At 54.1% G+C, this 18,774-nt stretch overlaps 1 protein-coding gene across 1 annotated transcript in view; it reads right to left on the bottom strand.

Moving 5' to 3' along the window:
- SSU72 (SSU72 homolog, RNA polymerase II CTD phosphatase) overlaps window positions 1-18,774 on the bottom strand; it is a 36,100-nt gene that overhangs the window by 7,497 nt on the left and 9,829 nt on the right. The window contains exon 2 of the mRNA XM_016952220.4: window positions 16,900-17,043. Coding sequence (XP_016807709.2) covers window positions 16,900-17,043 — 144 coding nt within the window. The remainder of the gene's footprint in view (window positions 1-16,899; window positions 17,044-18,774) is intronic.

The following is an 18,774-nucleotide window of genomic DNA, read 5'->3' as shown; positions in this document are numbered from 1 at the left end:
ACACCTGTAATCCCAGGACTTTGGGAGGCTGAGACAGGCGGATCACAAGGTCAGGAGTTCAAGACCAGCCTGGCCAATATGGTGAAACTCATCTATACCAAAATTACAAAAATTAGCCGGGCGTGGTGGCAGGTGCCTTAGTCCCAGCTACTCTGGAGGCTGAGGCAGGAGAATTGCTTGAAGCCAGGAGGCGGAGGCTGCACTGAGCTGAGATCGTGCCACTGCACTCTGGCCTCGGTGACAGGAGCAAGACTCTGTCTCAAAAAAAAAAAAAAAAAAAAAAAAAACTCCCAAGGATGGGCCAAGAAAATTGTCCAGAGGTGATGTGGCAGCCACGGGGTGGGGTGCTGGGGGTGGGTGCAGTGGGCAGGCCCCTCCCCTGCCCTGGCTTCCACATGGACCGCGGTGAGGAAGGTAGCTCCGCTCACCCAGCCAGGGCTGCAGCCTCCCACTCGCCCCCGGAGGCCTTCTGGACTTCGGCGTAAACAGGAGGAGCAGGCCCATCAGACCCTTGAGTGAGATTCCCATGGGTTGAGCACGTGTGGCCAATGCCGAGGGGCCACCGGCCAGCATGAGCCAATGTCCTGACCCTCCCTGCCCTGTTGGTGTCACTCCCGCCCCACAGTGACGTCTGGAACCCTCCCCCGGTGTGTGGCTGCATGGCCTCCTGAGTCTGGGGATGGGAGAATAAGGCTTGTGCTGGAGGCCTTGGGCTGTGACACACACCTGTGGTCCCAGCTACTCGGGAGGCCAAGGCAGGAGGATGCCTTGAATCCAGGAGGGACCCAGAGAGATCTGGAATATTGTCTCATGCAACAGAAAGTGTCATCAACACAGAATCACGTTAAAATTCTGTGGGGGACTAACCATCAGAGAAACAAACTAAGCTTTCTGTCCACACGGAGCAACAAAGAAACCCTGCCTCTACAAAAAATAAAAAATTACCAGCCTGGGGCCGGGCACGGTGGCTCACGCCTGTAATCCCAGAACTTTGCGAGGCCGAGGCAGGTGGATCACAAGATCAGGAAATCGAGACCATCCTGGCTACCACAGGGAAACCCCGTCTCTACTAAAAACACAAAAAATTAGCCAGGCGTGGTGGCAGGCGCCTGTAGTCCCAGCTACTCGGGAGGCTGAGGCGGGAGAATGGCGTCAACCCGGGAGGCGGAGCTTGCAGTGAGCAAGATCGCACCACTGCACTCCAGCCTGGGCGACAGAGCGAGACTCTGTCTCAAAAAAAAAAGAAAAAGAAAAAAAAAGGCTACAGCCAGGCATGGTGGCTCACACCTATAATCCCAGCACTTTGGGAGGCCGAGGCGGGTGGATCACAAGGTCAGGAGATCGAGACCATCCTGGCTAACATGGTGAAACCCCATCTTTACTAAAAATATAAAAAATTAGCCGGGCATGGTGGCGGGTGCCTGTAATCCCACTGCTCAGGAGGCTGGGGCAGGAGAATAGCTTGAACCCAGGAGGTGGAGGTTGCAGTGAGCCGAGATCGCGCCTCTATACGCCAGCCTGGGTGACAAGAGCGAGACTCTGTCTCAAAAAAAAAAAAAAAAAAAAGATGGCGAAACCCCATCTTCTCTACTAAAAATACAAAAATTAGCCAGGTGTGGTGGTGCACACCTGTGATTCCAGCTACTCCGGAGGCAGAGGCACAAGAATCACTTGAACCCGGGAGGGGAGATTGCCATGAGCCGAGATCACATCACTACACTCCAGCCTGAGACAGAGCGAGAGTGTCTCAAAAAAAAAAAAATATATATATATATATATATATATATATATATATACATGTATATAAATCATGGCATCCAAGACAAGTCCACATGCCACCCAACCAGCAGACAACCCCCGCCATCCTCCACGCCAGCCCGGCTGGGGGCAGCTGGTGCCTCAGAGGGGCCACCCTTCAGGGTTCTTGGCAACGTGTTATTCTGAATGTCTGCTCTTTTCTTTTGAGTTAAGGCACATTTGTTCAATTTTAATTCAGGCAATTTTCAGCAGACATGAGTTTAACCCTAACCATGACTTTCCTGGCTAAGCCTAATGCTTTTGACCCTCCAGCAATTCCCAGACACCAGCGGACACCACAGGCCCTTTGCCAGCACTCAGAGAATCAGTGCCTGGGCCCTTGCCTCTCGCCAGACCCCACGGGGCCTTGAGCCCCGGGCCCCAGGCTGCTGGCCCCCTCAAGTGCCTGCCAGGGATGGTCCCGGGCCCAGGGAGTCAGGACGAGGCAGTGATCTCGCCTGGCAGAGCCTCAGCACTGTTCTGTTGCGGGAGGAAGATGCAGGGAGGGCGGAGGTTTAACCAAGCACCACACCAGGGAGGACAAGCCTGCCGGAGCCAGGGACCATGGACTGGCGCTGGCCGGAAGGCCTGGTGGTTCATCAGCAGGAAGGCTGCACCCACCACTCACTCCACTGAACCATCACCCGCCACACGCCCCTCCCTCCCTGCTGGGCCTGGGAGGTGCACAGACCCTGGGGCATCCCGTGGTCTAGGACCTCCTCTTAAGCTGGACTGAGTTGGGCCCAGGCTTCTGCTGTGGACACATCCACCCCCCAGAAAGCTCCTGTCCTGCCAGCGCCCCCAGGCTGCCCGGGCCTTCACCAACCTCTACAGGGCAGAGCAGGCCTGGCTGCTTCCCCAGGCCAGCTGCACGGGGACCTTCCATGTGGGTTAAATGTCCACACCCCAGGCAAAGCCTAAAGCACACACTGGATCTGGACACACACTGCTCCCTGCAGGCAGAAACAAGGCTGCAGTCCTGGCCATGGAGAAGCCACACATGTCTCCCAGAGGCTGCGGGAGGTATAAATAGCACCATTTGTAGGAATGAAAAAACAGTAATGAAAACTAGAAAAATAAGCCCCACGGGAAAGACACTCAGTGTGTGGCCCACAGCTCTCCAGCCTGCCAGGCATAGGGAGGACCCCAGAGGCTGCAAAGGGAACAGCAGCAGGGTGAGCCCCTGAGCAGGCACGCTGGGCAGTTTCTCCCCAAATCACAGCACCCAAGCTGCTTTTGTTGGGCTAAAACCAGCAAAAAATGAATTGAGAAGTACAAAGTAAATTTCACTTGCGATCAAATTCTATCTATGTGTGTGTGCCAGCTGCACCAAATGCTACCTGTACACTCAGGTTTCCCAGAGCCCATCCCCACTGGTCGGGGGGGGGGAGGCCTGACACCTGCTGCACTGGGCGCTGCTTCCTGAGCTCCCATCCTGCCCACCAGCCTTTCTCGACCAGGGTCCCGATTCGCAGATGCCAACGGCCCAACCTATCTCTGCCCCAAATCCACGTGGGACACAGCACCCATGTCCAGGGACATCCTGAACGTTTTGCCCATCCTTACGCCAACGTCACATCACCCCAAAGGCCTGAGGGAGGGTGGTGGGGCCCGAGGCCTGTGCTCACCCCATGCAGGCAGGGCCACGCCGGGCCACCACTACCTTTCCCAACAATGGCCCGGTGTGGGCAGCCCAGTGACTCAGATCCTGTCCATAATGCAACAGAGCACAGCAAAGTCAGCCCCTAAACTCATCAGGAACCTTCCAATTCAGGGGATCCCCAAGCCGGCACCCCCACATCTTCCACTAATGTATCAGCAACTCCCCTGGAAACCGAGTGTGAGGCTGACCAGCATTCCAACCCGGCACTCTGCTACACGTGTGCAGCAGCAGATGCTCTGGAGGGCGCCGGCTGCCCCAGGGCAGGCCACCCTCACGCTGGCCGCGTGGACGCAGGGCCACAGCTTCCTCCGTGAAGCCCTCTGCTTGCTCAACGGCACCTGCACAGGGAGGTGAGGTCACTTCCAGAGGCCCTGGGAAAACCAGAGAACTAGGCTGTCCCATTTTTCTCAAAGGAAACCACTCCCCACACAACTGGTACTTACACAAGTGGCTCTGCACAGTTTCTGTGATCGTCCCTGTGGAGCCTCCTCCTTAGGGACCGGGCGGTGCTGGCAGTGAGGTCAAAGGTCAGGGAGCAGGAACCTGCCTGGGACCCCCTTCGATTTTAGGGCCTCCTGACAAACGATCCGGTGTGACTGACAGCACCTTCTACCAGGGTCTTGGTGCCTGAGCTGTGCCCCACGCCCAGAGGGCGATTCCTCCCGAGCCCCCAGCTCAGAGCCTGAGCTCCAGGGCAGGGCCATCTGCCTGCAAGTGACTGCTCTCCATGGCCCTCAGGACGGTGTCTCCTTCCTGAACACTTTCAGTCAGCCTGAGGAGTAAACCCAACAGACGGCAAGATGGCATCACCACACACTATCTAGTCAGACTGAGGCTTAGTAGACTCTCAGATAACAAAAATGGTGGACTGGCCGGGCGCGGTGCCTCACTCCTGTAATCCCTGCACGTTGGAAGGCCGAGGCGAGTGGATCACTTGAGGTCAGGAGTTTGAGACCAGCCTGGCCAATATGGCAAAACCCCATCTCTACTAAAACTACAAAAATTAGCCAGAAATGGTAGCTAATGCCTGTAATCCCAGCTACTTGGGAGGCTGAAGCAGGAGAAACTATTGAACCCAGGAGGCGGAGGTTGCAGTGAGCCGAGATTGCGCCATTGCACTCCAGCCTGGGCGACAGAATGAGACTGTCTCAAAAAAAAAAAAAAAAAAATTACTTTTTAAAGTTTTCAAGAAAAAGGTCTTAAATTGTGAATTATTCTTCAACACAAAACCAGACTAAACCCGAAACATTCCACTTGGAGGAAAGCCGGTCCCTGCACTGTGGCCCCGTGGTATCTGGCTTCACGTGGACAGAACCCCTGGATCTGTAACCGCAGCCTCACCCTCAGCACTGCTGCCAGCCGAGAAGGGTCTCCGGCTCGGCCCCTCTGTGCCCCCTCAGCAGACAGAACATAAGGGACTTCATATCTCCACCCCAGGACATTCCAGTTATTTAGTTATTTAAAAAAATAATAATACAGTAGTTGTTTTGCCAGGAAATTCAGCTTCGGAATACAACCTTTTAAGGCTGAGGCAGGCAGATCACGAGGTCAGGAGATCGAGATCATCCTTGCTACCATGGTGAAACCCGTCTCTAGTAAAAGTACAAAAAATACAAAAAAGTACAAAAAAATAGGTGGGCGTGGCCAGGCGCAGCGGCTCATGCCTGTAATCCCAGCACTTTGGGAGGCTGAGGCCAGCAGATCATAAGTTCAGGAGATCAAGACCACCCTGGCTAACACGGTGAAACCCTGTCTCTACTAAAAATACAAAAAAAAAAAAAAATTAGCCGGGCATGGTGGTAGGCGCCTGTAGTCCCAGCTACTCGGGAGGCTGAAGCAGGAGAATGGTGTGAACCCGGGAGGCGGAGCTTGCGGTGAGCCGAGACCGCGCCACTGCACCTCCAGCCTGGGTGGCAGAGCGAGACTCCGTCTCAAAAAAAAAAAAAAAAAGGCACCCAGGCTGACAGATGAACTGGAGCAGGCCCCATCTGAAGGATGTCACCAGTGTGACATTCTCCTGACAATGCAGCTGAACTGTCTACTGAAAAAAACGGAGGATAAAGACCATCCAGAGGAGGCCAGTGGTCACTATGGACTGTCCCAAGCAGGGATCCTCCTGGGGACCAGCAGACTACGTCAGTGGTGAGAACTCAGCAGGTCTGGGGGACGTCAGGTGGCCACGGAGACCACGTGTCAGTGGCCAGGGCCTCTAAAGAGAAACGAGGAGGAAGTGCAGCTCCAGGGAGTGGAGCGGTTGTGAGATTCACCATCAGCAAAAAGTGAAGCTAAGCACGAGGCGGATCCAGACCACTCGGGGGCCCCCACGAAGCCGAGCACGAGGCGGATCCGGCCCACTCGGGGGTCCCCACGAAGCCGAGCACGAGGCGGATCCGGCCCACTCGGGGGCCCCACGAAGCCGAGCACGAGGCGGATCCGGCCCACTCGGGGGTCCCCACGAAGCCGAGCACGAGGCGGATCCGGCCCACTCGGGGGTCCCCACGAAGCCGAGCACGAGGCGGATCCGGCCCACTCGGGGGTCCCCACGAAGCCGAGCACGAGGCGGATCCGGCCCACTCGGGGGCCCCCACGAAGCCGAGCACCAGGCGGATCCGGCCCACTCGGGGGCCCCCACGAAGCCGAGCACCAGGCGGATCCGGCCCACTCGGGGGTCCCCACGAAGCCGAGCACCAGGCGGATCCGGCCCACTCGGGGGTCCCCACGAAGCTGAGCACGAGGCGGATCCGGCCCACTCGGGGGCCCCCACGAAGCTGAGCACCAGGCGGATCCGGCCCACTCGGGGGCCCCCACGAAGCTGAGCACCAGGCGGATCCGGCCCACTCGGGGGCCCCCACGAAGCTGAGCACCAGGCGGATCCGGCCCACTCGGGGGCCCCCACGAAGCTGAGCACGAGGCGGATCCGGCCCACTCGGGGGCCCCCACGAAGCTGAGCACGAGGCGGATCCGGCCCACTCGGGGGCCCCCACGAAGCTGAGCACGAGGCGGATCCGGCCCACTCGGGGGCCCCCACGAAGCTGAGCACGAGGCGGATCCGGCCCACTCGGGGGCCCCCACGAAGCTGAGCACGAGGCGGATCCGGCCCACTCGGGGGTCCCCATGAAGCTGAGCACGAGGCGGATCCGGCCCACTCGGGGGCCCCCACGAAGCTGAGCACCAGGCGGATCCGGCCCACTCGGGGGTCTCCACGAGCCCTCGCTGACCACCCACACCCATTTGATGTGGCTGCTCTCAGGATAAACCACCCAGGGCCCCAAGGTGCCAGGACATACCAGGAAACGCCCCAAACACAGCTCGGTTTTCCTTACCAAGGTTTTCTCTTTTCACTCCCTAGGGGCCTTAGTGGGACCAGAACATCCCGGGGAGTTAGAATGAGCGCAGATGCCCATCCCACAGGAGAACCAAGAGGCCAGGACCACACTGCCCTGCTGTGAGTCACCGGGGACTTGAAAGGGCACCCACAGGCACTGCCACGCCGGTGTGCTGGCACCAGGGACCGCACTCTCCCACCACGGCCTGGGAAAAAGCCACGTCAGGTGTGGCACGCTGGCCACAGGCACTGGGGCCACGAGAGCAACAGCCATGGGCAGCCCAGCACCATCTTGGGTTCCCTGCTGCCGGCGCCAGCCCCACGCACCCCCGACCACCTCAGCTCCTGGCCCTCAGCCTCTCCTTTGCAAACCGTGGCTGGCAGCAGAGACTTCCTTGACGTCAAGTCTCCTGAAGGTGTTGATGCTCCATGGAAGCCTTGGTCCTTCCCCGAAAGGCCACACCATCTTCCCTGCACGTATGACTCATCCCAGAGCATGCTAAGTGCTGCTGCCCTGACAGACACACCCACGAGGGGGGCCAGCTATCACCTTATTGGCCAGATTGTCCCGGTAACTGAGTGAGTGACGGGACACACAGGAACACTGCAGAGCCCGACAGCCATGCCCCTGCCACACACACAGAAAACTCCCCACATCAGAGGGGAGGGCAGAGGTCTCAAAGGTCAGGTTAGAGCTGGGTCAATCCGTTCCCATGGCAAAACACAAAGCACCGACACAGGAGGCTCCGGTATCTGTGCTCCTGGTGCATGGCGGGGATGACACAGCCTCGGCGGCGCTGATGGAGCTCCTGGGAGCCTCGCTCCAGCGAGGACAGAGCTGCAGCTCAGCACAGTGACTGCCCAGGGCTCTGACCCAGATGCCAACAGCCCGGGCAGCGGCACCTCGGCCAAGAAAGGAGGAACCAGTGCTGCAGGGGCCAGGTGGCGGCTGTGGCAGGCATGTCTGGAGGGAGTGTCGTGCATGTGGGTGACAAGAACAGCCGAGTGTGCCACAAGCGTGGACGGCAGCTCCGTACTCAGAAGGGCACGGTGAGAAAAGCAGGTGACACCGACACGGCTGTGCACAGCGCGACGCTCTGGGCTCCCGGGATGGACTGGGATCCACTCACCACACTATGCCACAAGCTTGCCAGCTACCACTTCCACGTCAACGTATCAAGAAATACATTTGGGCCGGGCACAGTGGCTGACACCTGTAATCCCAGCACTCTGGGAGGCCAAGGCAGGCAGACTGCTTGAGCTCAGGAATCCAAGACCAGCCTGGGCAACAGGGCGAAACCTCATTTCTACTAAAAATTAAAAAATCAGGCCAGGTGGGGTGGCTCATGGCTGGAGTCCCAGCTACTCAGGAGGCTGAGGTGGGAGGACTGAGCCCAGGGACATAAGGCTACAGGGAGCTATGATGTTACCACTGAACTCCAGCATCAAAGACAGAGCGAGACCGTCTCGAAAAAATAAATTCACTTTGAGGCTGGACATGGTGGCTCACTCCTGTAATCCCAGCACTATGGGAGGCCAATGCGGGTGGATCACTTGAGGCCAGGAGTTTGAGACCAGCCTGGCCAACATGGCAAAACCCCATCTCTACAAAAAATACACAAAGTTTGGCCAGGCATGGTGGTTCACGCCTATAATCCCAGCACTGTGGGAGGCCAAGGCGGGTGGATCACAAGGTCAGGAGATGGAGACCATCCTGGCTAACACGGTGAAACTCCATCTCTATTAAAAATACAAAGAATTAGCCAGGCGTGGTGGCGGCGTGCCTGTAGTCCCAGCTACTTGGGAAGCTGAGGCAGGAGAATCACTTGAACAAGATGAAACCCATGTCTACTAAAAATACAAAAAATTAGCCGGACGTGGTGGCGGGCGCCTGTAATCCCAGCTACTTGCAGGGGCTGAGGCAGGAGAATCGCTTGAACCCAGGAAGTGGAGCTTGCAGTGAGCCACAACCACGCCATTGCACTCCAGCCTGGGCAAAAAGAGCAAAACTCTGTCTCAAAAAAAAAAAAAATTTCATTTTGATAGTGAATGCTTTTCGGCAAAGCACAGAGGCTGCACAAACAGAACTCAGGAACCCCTCGAAAAGGTCTCATGGCCATCTCTGGAGCTGCTGGGCACCCAACTGTAACCGTGGCCTCAACACAGAGCCACACAAGGCTCAGGCCAGCTCTGGGGGGGTCCACCATGGCCTTGCGACTGCAGGCACCGCGAAACCACTTTGTAAAAGCATCTCACCTGCTGCAGACTAGGTGAAAACTCACAGGCTTGTGGGCCCGGACCCTGGGCTACCTCTTGAAGACGAAGGCACAGTCAGCACAGCTGCATTCTGTCCAGACCCTCAAATGACCACCAGCAACTACCTCAGCCAGTCAGCTCCGTTCTACCTCTGTCATCTCAGATGAGAAGAGCAGGCCAGTATCTCTGGCCTTACCTGAAATATCTTAAGGCCGTAATTTACATTTTAGGCATGAATGATTTTCTAAAACCCACGATCAGAGTTTCTCTGGGAATCGGCGTCTGGCTTAGGAACACATTCATTTGTTTGACAAATACCTTCCCAAAACTATTTTAAAACACAGCTGCTGGGCGGGACGCAGTGGCTCACACCTGTAATCCCAGGACTTTGGGTGGCCGAGGTGGGTGAATCACTTGAGGTCAGCAGTTCAAGACCAGCTTGGCCAACATAGTGAAATCCTGTCTCTACTAAAAATACAAAAATTAGCCGGGTGTGGCAGTGCATGCCTATAATCCCAGCTACTCAGGAGGCTGAGGCAGGAGAATCATTTGAACCTGGGAGGCGGAGGTTGCAGTGAGCCGAGATTGCACCACTGCACTCCAGCCTGGGTGACAGAACAAGACTCTGTCTCAAAAAAGTAAATAAATAAATAAATAAAGCTTCATATCAGCATTTCCTTTTTGGGAATTATACTATTCATCTGAATTAGCATATATATATATGGGGCCGGACACAGTGGCTCACATCTGTAATCTCAAAACTTTGGAAGGCCAAAACAGGTGGTTCACCGGAGGTCAGGAGTTTTGAGACATGTCTGGCCAACGTGGTGAAACCCCATCTCTACTAAAAATACCAAAATTAGCCAGGCGTGGTGGTACACCGCACCTATAATCCCAGCTACTCAGGATGCTGAGGCAGGAGAATCGCTTGAACCCGGGAGACAAAGATTGCAGTGAGCCGAGATCACGCCACTGCACTCCAGCAGGGTCGACAGACTGAGACTCCATCTCAAAAAAGAAGTCTACCACATTTTACTCTGAGACAAGGAAATGTCCACAGGGAAGTGGGCACACACAGAAGTTAACCTAAAAGACAATGAATTCAGAGGACGGACATGAACAAATGTGCAATTTAAAACACAGGCCAGGTGCAGTGGCAACCCCTATAATCCCAGAGCTTTGGGAGGCCAAGGCGGGCTCATCACATGAGGTCAGGACCAGCTTGGCCAACATGGTGAAACCCCATCTCTACTAAAAGTACAAAAATTAGCCAGGCGTGGTGGCACATGCCTGAAATCCCAGCTACTCGGGAGGCTGAGGCAGGAAAATCGCTTGAACCCAGGGTCGGAGGTTGCAGTGAGCCAAGATCGTGCCATTGCACTCCAGCCTGGGCAACAGAGTGAGACTCTGTCTCAATTAAAAAAAAAAAAAAAAAAAAAGCTGGGCATGGCATAGGCCTCTGGTACCAGCTACTGGGGAGGGTGACGTGGCAGGATCACCCACCTGAGTCTGGGACGCCCAGGCTGCAGTGAGCTGTGACAGCACCACTGCATTGCAGCCCACACGACAGAGAGACGCCCTGTGTCAAAACCAAATAATAATAATAATCCAAACCCCAAACGTCATTAAAAAAATTAGGTAATTAGAAAAAAATCCACAAGAGAGGTACAAACAGTATATGCCAGACACAGGCTTGGTCTCCAGCTGCACGGCCAGACGAGACCCAGGAAAGTGTCAGATGCACTTGTGTTTCACAGGACAACAGTCACGTTAACATTCAGAGCTACACGTTTACTTGCTTTTGAAGACAAGTGGTTTTGCAGTTCATAACACAAAAAGCTGGTAAACCTTCACTAACTTACATGCACACAGGATGAACTTCCTGTAGGATCCTGTGAGACTCCCACACACCTTCTCATGTGGCTGAATGGGCTTCCCTGGAGCAGGGGGAACTGTCCAGGCCGGTGTCTGCCACCCCAGCCCTCCTTTCACAATGGCCTCTCCCTCCTCCTCTACCCTCTGGGCCAGCGGCTGTTGCCTGGACCCCCTCACTGGGCTGAGTGACACTTCACTAGGTCAGACTGGCCATTCACTAACTTAGAAACAGAAGTCACTTGTCTTCTCCCCAAAGGCACTCCAAGCAAGCTTGAGATGGCTTAACCAGACTCCTTTCAATCAAAAATGAAAAAATCCCACAAGAAAGCTCAACTATGGAAAGTGGCTTCAGTGTAAAATGAAAAAAAATAGAGAAGCCTCTGCACGTGACCCTGGGAGCGAGGCTCAAGCCCCTCGGCAGGACACCCAGCGCAAAGCTGCTCTACTCCACGTGCCACTGAGGCTGAGCGAGGAAAAGTCATGGCAAAGAAACCTGGGACTTAGAAATAGTTCCACGCATGCTCAGCGAAAGAACAAAAGGCTGCATATGAACTGGACAGTGTGGAACGGGCGGACCTGTAGCACGGGAAGCTGCTACAGGCACTGGGAGGAGAATGGGCAGCAGCAAACGGCCTTGGGAGACGAAAAGCGTCTCAAAACCAATTGTGGTGACGGCTGCAAGTCCATGAATGTCCTGAAACCCACAGAACTGGACATGCGACTCAGGGAAGTGCATGATTTGTACATTTTATCTCAATAAAAACAATTCTTGATAAAACGGTCAGTCCACCCAAGGAGAGAACCTGCACAGTAGAGTTCCCATTTGTCTACAAAAGTCAGGGGAGCTTAGATCCCCGTCCCTGGTCCAGGTATATACACTACTACTATTATTATTACTACTTGAGACAGAGTCTCATTCTGTCACCCTGGCTGGAGTCCAACAGCACAATCTCAGCTCGCTGCAGCCTCTGCCTCCTGGGTTCAAGTGACCCTCCCGCCTCAGCCACCTGAGCAGCTGGGATTACAAGCACACGCCACCACACCCAGCTACTTTTTGTATTTTTTTTTTGGAGACAGAGTTTCATTCTGGTTGCCCAGGCTGGAGTGCAATGGTGCAACTTCGGCTCACGGCAACCTCCGTCTCCCAAGTTCAAGTGATTCTCCTGCCTCAGCCTCATGAGTAGCTAGGATCACAGGCATGCACCACGATGGCCGGCTAATTTTTTATTTTTAGTAGAGATGGGGGGTTTCTCCATTTTGGTCAGGCTGCTCCCAAACTCTCAACCTTGGGTGATCCGCCCACCTCGGCCTCCCAAAGTGCTGGGATTACAGGCGTGTGCCACCATGCCTAGCGTTTTGTACTTTTAGTAGAGACAGGGTTTTACCCTGTTGGCTAGGTTGGTCTCAAACTCCTCAACTCAGGTGATCCATCTGTCTCGGTCTCCCAGTATTGGGATTACAGGTGTGAGCCACTGCATCCAGCCCCATGTATGTATACTATCAATTCCCAAAAGAAAATGTGGATGAAACTTTTTTAAAAATAGAGTCTTGTTCTCTTCCTCAGGCTGGAGCACAATGGCACAATCACAGCTCAGTGAAGCCTCCTGCCTCAGCTTCCCGAGTAGCTGTGCCACCACACCCACCACGTGTGTTTTTTGTAGAGGTAATAGAGGCTTGCTATGCTGCCCAGGCTGGCCTCCGGCTCCTGGGCTCAACTGAGCCTCCTGCCTCGGTCTCCCCAGGCTGGGACTGCAGGCGTGGCTCGTTTAACTTTACAGAAGGCTCGCATCCCAGTGCTGCAAACCTAGACTCGCACCCTGACAATCCCCAAGGGAGGTTTCAGAGGCAGAGGCAGCAAGTCCCTCAACCCCTCAGGCTCACTTCTGGCTTGTGGGGAAAAAGACCAAAATCAGCCATCTATAGCCAAATACAGTCTCTAACTTATTATGGCTCAGTGCAGGATTTTTTGACTTTAGCATGGGTTTACCAGCAGGCAACCTCACAGAAAGTCAAGGAGATTTTGTATTTAAGAAATGAAAGCTGAGAATAGTGGCTCACGCCTCTAATCCAAGTACTCTGGAAGGCCAACGTGTGAGGATCACTTGAGGCCAGGAGTTCGAGACAAACCTGGATAACACAGCAAGACCCATATCTAAAAAAATAATAATAATAAATTAAGTATTTCAATACTAATAGGACAACCGGCCAAAATTTATTGAGGGCTTTAAAACACTCTGTCTCGGGCTCAGGGTGTGCATGTCCTAATTTATTTAATTATCAGAAATTCTGCGAGGTGGGCATGCACAGAGAAACCTAAGCCCTGGCCACATGGCAAGTAGGCAGATGGCAGAGGTGGTGGGGTCCCCCTCGACCCCGGCCCTGCCTCAGAACAAGCAGCATTTTCCTCCCAAGTCACACTGTCCTTCATTTTTTTGAGACAGAGTCTCACTCTGTCACCCAGGCTGGACTGCCGTAGCGCGATCTCGGCTCACTGCAGGCTCTGCCTCCCAAGTAGCTGGGACTACAGGCGTGCACCACCATGCCCGGCTAATTTTTGTATTTTTAGTAGAAATGGGGTTTCACTATGTTGGCCAGGCTGGTCTCTAACTTCTGACCTCATGATCCACCCACCTCGGCCTCCCAAAGTGCTGGGATTACAGGCCTGAGTCACCGCGCCGGCCCGTCCTTTGTCTTGACGCTGTGAACACTCGACCAAGCGCTGCGTCTTATCTTTGGGCCGCATCTTGAACCCCCTCTTGCTTCCACTGCAGTTTACGGCGATGACTTCTGCCAACGCACTGGCTGCTTTCGGGCTCTCACTTGCAACAGTCACGTCACTTCCTGCGGCCCCCCTGCACCCATCACTAACCAGGAAACGTTATCGGGGTCCTCCCGACCTGCACATCTCAACACCCCCGAGGCCCCACCCGGCATCGTGCCAGTGTCCACAGGGAACTGCCTGGGGACTTCGCTCCTCTCCAGGCCAAGGGCATCATGTGCAAGAGCTTTAGCTAAGTGGCAGGCTTCCCATTCTGCACCTTCTGCCCCCACCTAGGGGGCAAAGACACCCCCCAAGTGAAATAAGGTAATGAAGGCACGCTCCTCCTAGCGCCTCCTGAGGGGCCACCACAGACAATGCCCTTCCCACACGAGGTCCCCAAGGCAGAGCCTGTGGCTGACAGTGTCCCAGCGCCACCCCTGCTGCCACTCCTTCCCCCCACCACACACCAAGAGCACACACACGCACGCGGGGTTCTTCTGGGCCGATGCTTCCTGGGAGATCACCAACCCCTACAGTCCCTCTGTAAAGGAGGAGCTTCCGAATTCTGGGACACTGGGCTCAGCTCCTTCTTTTAGAATGACCAGAGACAGGCTCATCCTCTGCCTATACCAAGTCCTTCCGGATGAGACTGCTGAAGCTGGACTCAGTCCTTGCAGAACGTGGCAAGTACTTCCCAGGTCTGGAACCCAGGAGGTCACAGTGGGCTGACATGAAGGGGATGAGCTTACACCAATCAAGGGAGTGTGAGGATGTGCGTCACTCTCTGCTTTTCTTTCTCTTACTGAATATACAAGAACTTAAACATAAACAGTGCTAACTGAAGAGTAATTGTCAAAAACAGGATGTCAGGCTAAGCTTCATGGCACAGAGTTTAATGTGAATCATGAGATGAGACAAAAGCCTCCTCCAGGGCGATGGGAAGACCCAGCCCCAAACCAGACTCTTGAGCACCCAGCCCTAAACCAGACTCTTGGAAGGGGCTGCGTGGTCATGCATTGCCTAAGACTCAGGGGTGAAGATGGGAAGCACCCAGCCCTAAACCAGACTCTTGGAATAGGCTCTGTGGCCACCCATCGCCGTAAGGCTCAGGGATGGAGACAGCATGGACAGGGACCTCGCACAAAGGCATGTCGGGAGGGCCTCCTTTCCAAGGCACAGCCCCACCTGCTCCTTCTCAGCCCACGACGGGAGCAGAGCCATGTCAAAGCCGTGCCCCACACAGGGTGGACAAGGACATGGCCTACTGACAGCTCCTCAGAAATCCTTAAGACATTTTTCCAAACGCAGGTTACCAGGGCTTCTGCAGAGAGAGGGGCAGCAGGACGTGCTGCTGACAGTCCCTGGGGACTTACACTGACTTGCAGTGAGAGCCCCACATCTGCCACCAGGATGGCTCCCAGCACCACCGCGTCACAAGCACCACACTCTCCACCGTGGGACGCCCAGATGGCTCGGCAGGCAGGCTGGGCTGGGGAGCTGACAGCAGACGCCCGGGACTCTGCCCAGCGTCCTCACCCATAACCTTTTAACTGTAACTGGCAGAGGAGACAGCAGGGAGGGCAGAAGGTACAGTGGCGGCTAGGATGCAGTTCTAGGTTTTTGCCAGACATACTTTCAGGGGCCATTCCTGGCTACCTAATTAATCTACCTGTGTATAAGAATTTTTTAGCTTATTAAATATTGCAAGAGGCCAGGCATGGTGGCTCTCGCCTGTAATCCCAACACTCTGAGAGGCCGAGGCAGCTGGATCACGAGGTCAAAAGTTCAAGACCAGTTTGGTCAAGATGGTGAAACCCCATCTCTACTAAAAATACAAAAATTAGCCGGGCATGACAGCGGATGCCTGTAATCCCAGCTATTCGGGAGGCTGAGGCAGAGAATCGCTTGAACCTGGGAGGGGGAGGTTGCAGTGAGCTGAGACCAAGCCGCTACACTCCACCTTGGGCAACAGCGTGAGACTCCATCTCAAAAAAAAAATAAAATAAAATACAAGAGTAGGGCTGAGCATGGTGGCTCACGCCTGTAATCCCAGCACTTTGGGAGGACGAGGAGGGTGGATCACCTGAAGTCAGGAGTTTAAGACTAGCCTGGCCAACATGGTGAAACCCTGTGACTACTAAAAATACAAAAATTAGCCAGGTGTGGTGGCGCGTGCCTGTAATCCCAGCTACCCGGGAGGCTGAAGCAGGAGAATCACTGGAACCCGGGAGGCGGATGTTGCAGTGAGTCTGCAGTGAGCCGAGATCTCGCCACTGCACTCCAGCCAGGGTGACACAGTGAGACTCTGCTGGGAAAGGGCGGGGATGGCAAGAGTGCCAATACATAGACAATGCTGGGCGAGGCCAGGGATGTTGGTCGAGGGTGGGGATGTCGGGAGAGGGCGGGGATGGCAAAAGTGCCAACACGAAGATAAAAGGTTTAGCATTTGACACCTATTCTCTTTTCATTTGGAATACGTTTGGCCTGGCCTCCGTTCTGAAAACTACAAATCACTCACTATAACAAAACAAGATCCAGAAACTTTCCATTAGCATGGGGGTGACCATGAAATGCCTGGTCAAAAACCCGGGCACTGATTATCATAACCATTATGCAACTGGTGTTGCGTCCATCAGAATCTAGTTTAAGAATACTCTTCTCTCTACAGGAGTCTTCGCGGCAGACCTAGCCTGCTCTGTGTCCTCCTGAAATGAAGGAATGTTCTCTCCCATTATTTCTTCTAACAGCTTGGTTAGCAAGCTCCGCCCTCTTCTTTATCTGACCTTCTAAGGACCTCACCAGATGTGTGAAGCAGCCCGGCTCCATGTGTATCAGGCACGCACACACACACGCACGCACACCAACCTGCAAAGGAAATAACGGGGCAGCCCTGCAGTGTGAAAAGCAATGGGATTTTGTGGGTTCCACCTCCTCACCTAAGCATCCCTGGTCTACGCTATGTCACGACCCTCTGCTGAACCACGTCAGTGTGAACCCCACACCGTGTCTGTGCGCCTCACCACGCCTACTGCCATGGGTGGCACTGGAACTAACCCGTGGACGATCCGACGTGCACCAGGAATAGAAATCAAGCTCTCGCAAAGACAGAGGAGCCAGTGTGTGCATTGCACAGGGTGACACGCCTCCTGTGCCCGAGCCACACGTAACACCTTCCAGGGAGGACCACACGGGGGGTTTTTAAAGGGCAACCCACTGGGATACAGTTCTTTGTCTTTCCTAAGAAGATCATTGTACATCTGGTCATATGTGGTTTTGAAATCATAAACATTGGGCTTGTCGGGAGCTGGTCCTGGAAGCTTCACGTGAGTCCCTGTTCCAAAGGATCGGACGCTGAATCCCCGTTTGCTGAAAGACAAAAGGAGAGAAAGAATCACAGTCACACTAAGACACAAAATTCCAAAAGCAAGGGACAGGAAATGGGACAGAAACAAAATGAGTAATTTCATTGGCTCATAGTAGAGAATATGTCTTCAAATTTTTAATCTAGGCCGGGCATGGTGGCTCGTGCCTGTAATCCCAGCACTTTGGGAGGCCAAGGCAGGTGGATCATGAAGTCAGGAGATCGAGACCATCCTGGCTAACACGGTGAAAACCCGTCTCTACTAAAAATACAAAAAATTAGCCGGGCGCGGTGGCGGGCACCTGTAGTCCCAGCTACTCGGGAGGCTGAGGCAGGAGAATGGCGTGAACCCGGGAGGCGGAGCTTGCAGTGAGCTGAGATAGCACCACTGCACTCCAGCCTGGGCGACAGGCTGTAGCAAGTTACACAAAAGCAATCAAACCAGAACTGACCATCACAAAGCCACATCTGAACATCATAGCTTGTTTAAGGCTTTACTTTAAACTGAAAGGACTGACTGGCGTGGACTTGGGGAAGATTTCATCAGAACATTTTGGCCATCGACCAACGTCCTGGCTTTGGAGGATCCAAGTTCACAGGATTCCTAAGGGACTCGCAAAGGTCCAACTGCCCGCTCCACCACAGGAAACTGTGTCTCCCCCAGTTTCCCAACACCCCCACGATGCTGGCTCCATGGGAACCGAGACCCAACACCCAAAGGAGTCCCACAGGCTCAGGGGTGGTGCAGGCAGAGAACAGATGCCGCGATGGGTCCGACGGTGCTTGTTCCTCGGACTTCCTAGTCACAGGTGAGGAAACTGACCAAATACTTTTCCTAATCAACCGGAGAAAAGAGCTGAACAGGAAACGTGTGTCATGTGCCACCAATGAGCTCTAGTTCACGCAAGGAGAAAGAGAGGTCGTCTCCAAACGCTGATGGAGTGTGGTAAGACCAGAAAATTCTTCTGTCATCGCTGACAAGCAAACTTAAGTTTGTCACAACAAGTTACATGTAAAAAAGTTACTTTGGCACCGAGTGCGGTGGCTCACACCTTCAATCCAGGCACTTTGGGAGGCCGAGACAAATGGATCACCTGAGGCTGGGAGTTTCAGACTAGCCTGGCCAGGAGGTGAAACCCCAACTCCGTTTCTACTAAAAAAAATTTAAAAAATTAGCTGGGCATGGTGGTGCGTGCCTGTAATCCCAGCTACTTGGGAGGCTGAAGCATGAGAATCGCTTGAACCCAGCAGGCAGAAGTTGCAGAGATTGGAGATCTCACCACTGCACTTCAGCCTGGGCAAAAGAACGAGACTCTGTCCCAAAAAAACAACAAAAAAAGTTACTTTGGTATAGAACATGTGTTCTTGTAAAGTCACAACTGATATTTATAATTACCTAAAAAATATAGACTTCTCAACCTAGCTTTATTTATAAATCACAAAAGGTTTGCATCTGAAGGAATCTGCCCGGCTCAGGGCGCAGGGCGCATACACACTTCCATTAACACTAAACTCCTCTCACAGGCCTGTCATTCTTGTTCAGAAAAGTGCTGCTGTTTCGCTCTTGAGCAAGAATGACACACAGACACATGAGGAGTTCCATATTATTTTAAAAAAAGAAAAGTAAGGCCGGGTGCGGTAACTCACGCCTGTAATCCCAGCACTTTGGGAGGCCGAGGTGGGCAGATCATGAGGTCAGGAGATCAAGACCAGCCTGGCTAACATGGTGAAACCCC

This window comes from Pan troglodytes, chromosome 1, assembly GCF_028858775.2.
Source record: "Pan troglodytes isolate AG18354 chromosome 1, NHGRI_mPanTro3-v2.0_pri, whole genome shotgun sequence".
Classification (NCBI taxonomy): Eukaryota; Metazoa; Chordata; class Mammalia; order Primates; family Hominidae; genus Pan; species Pan troglodytes.
This window is presented reverse-complemented; position numbering and strand designations above follow the sequence as displayed.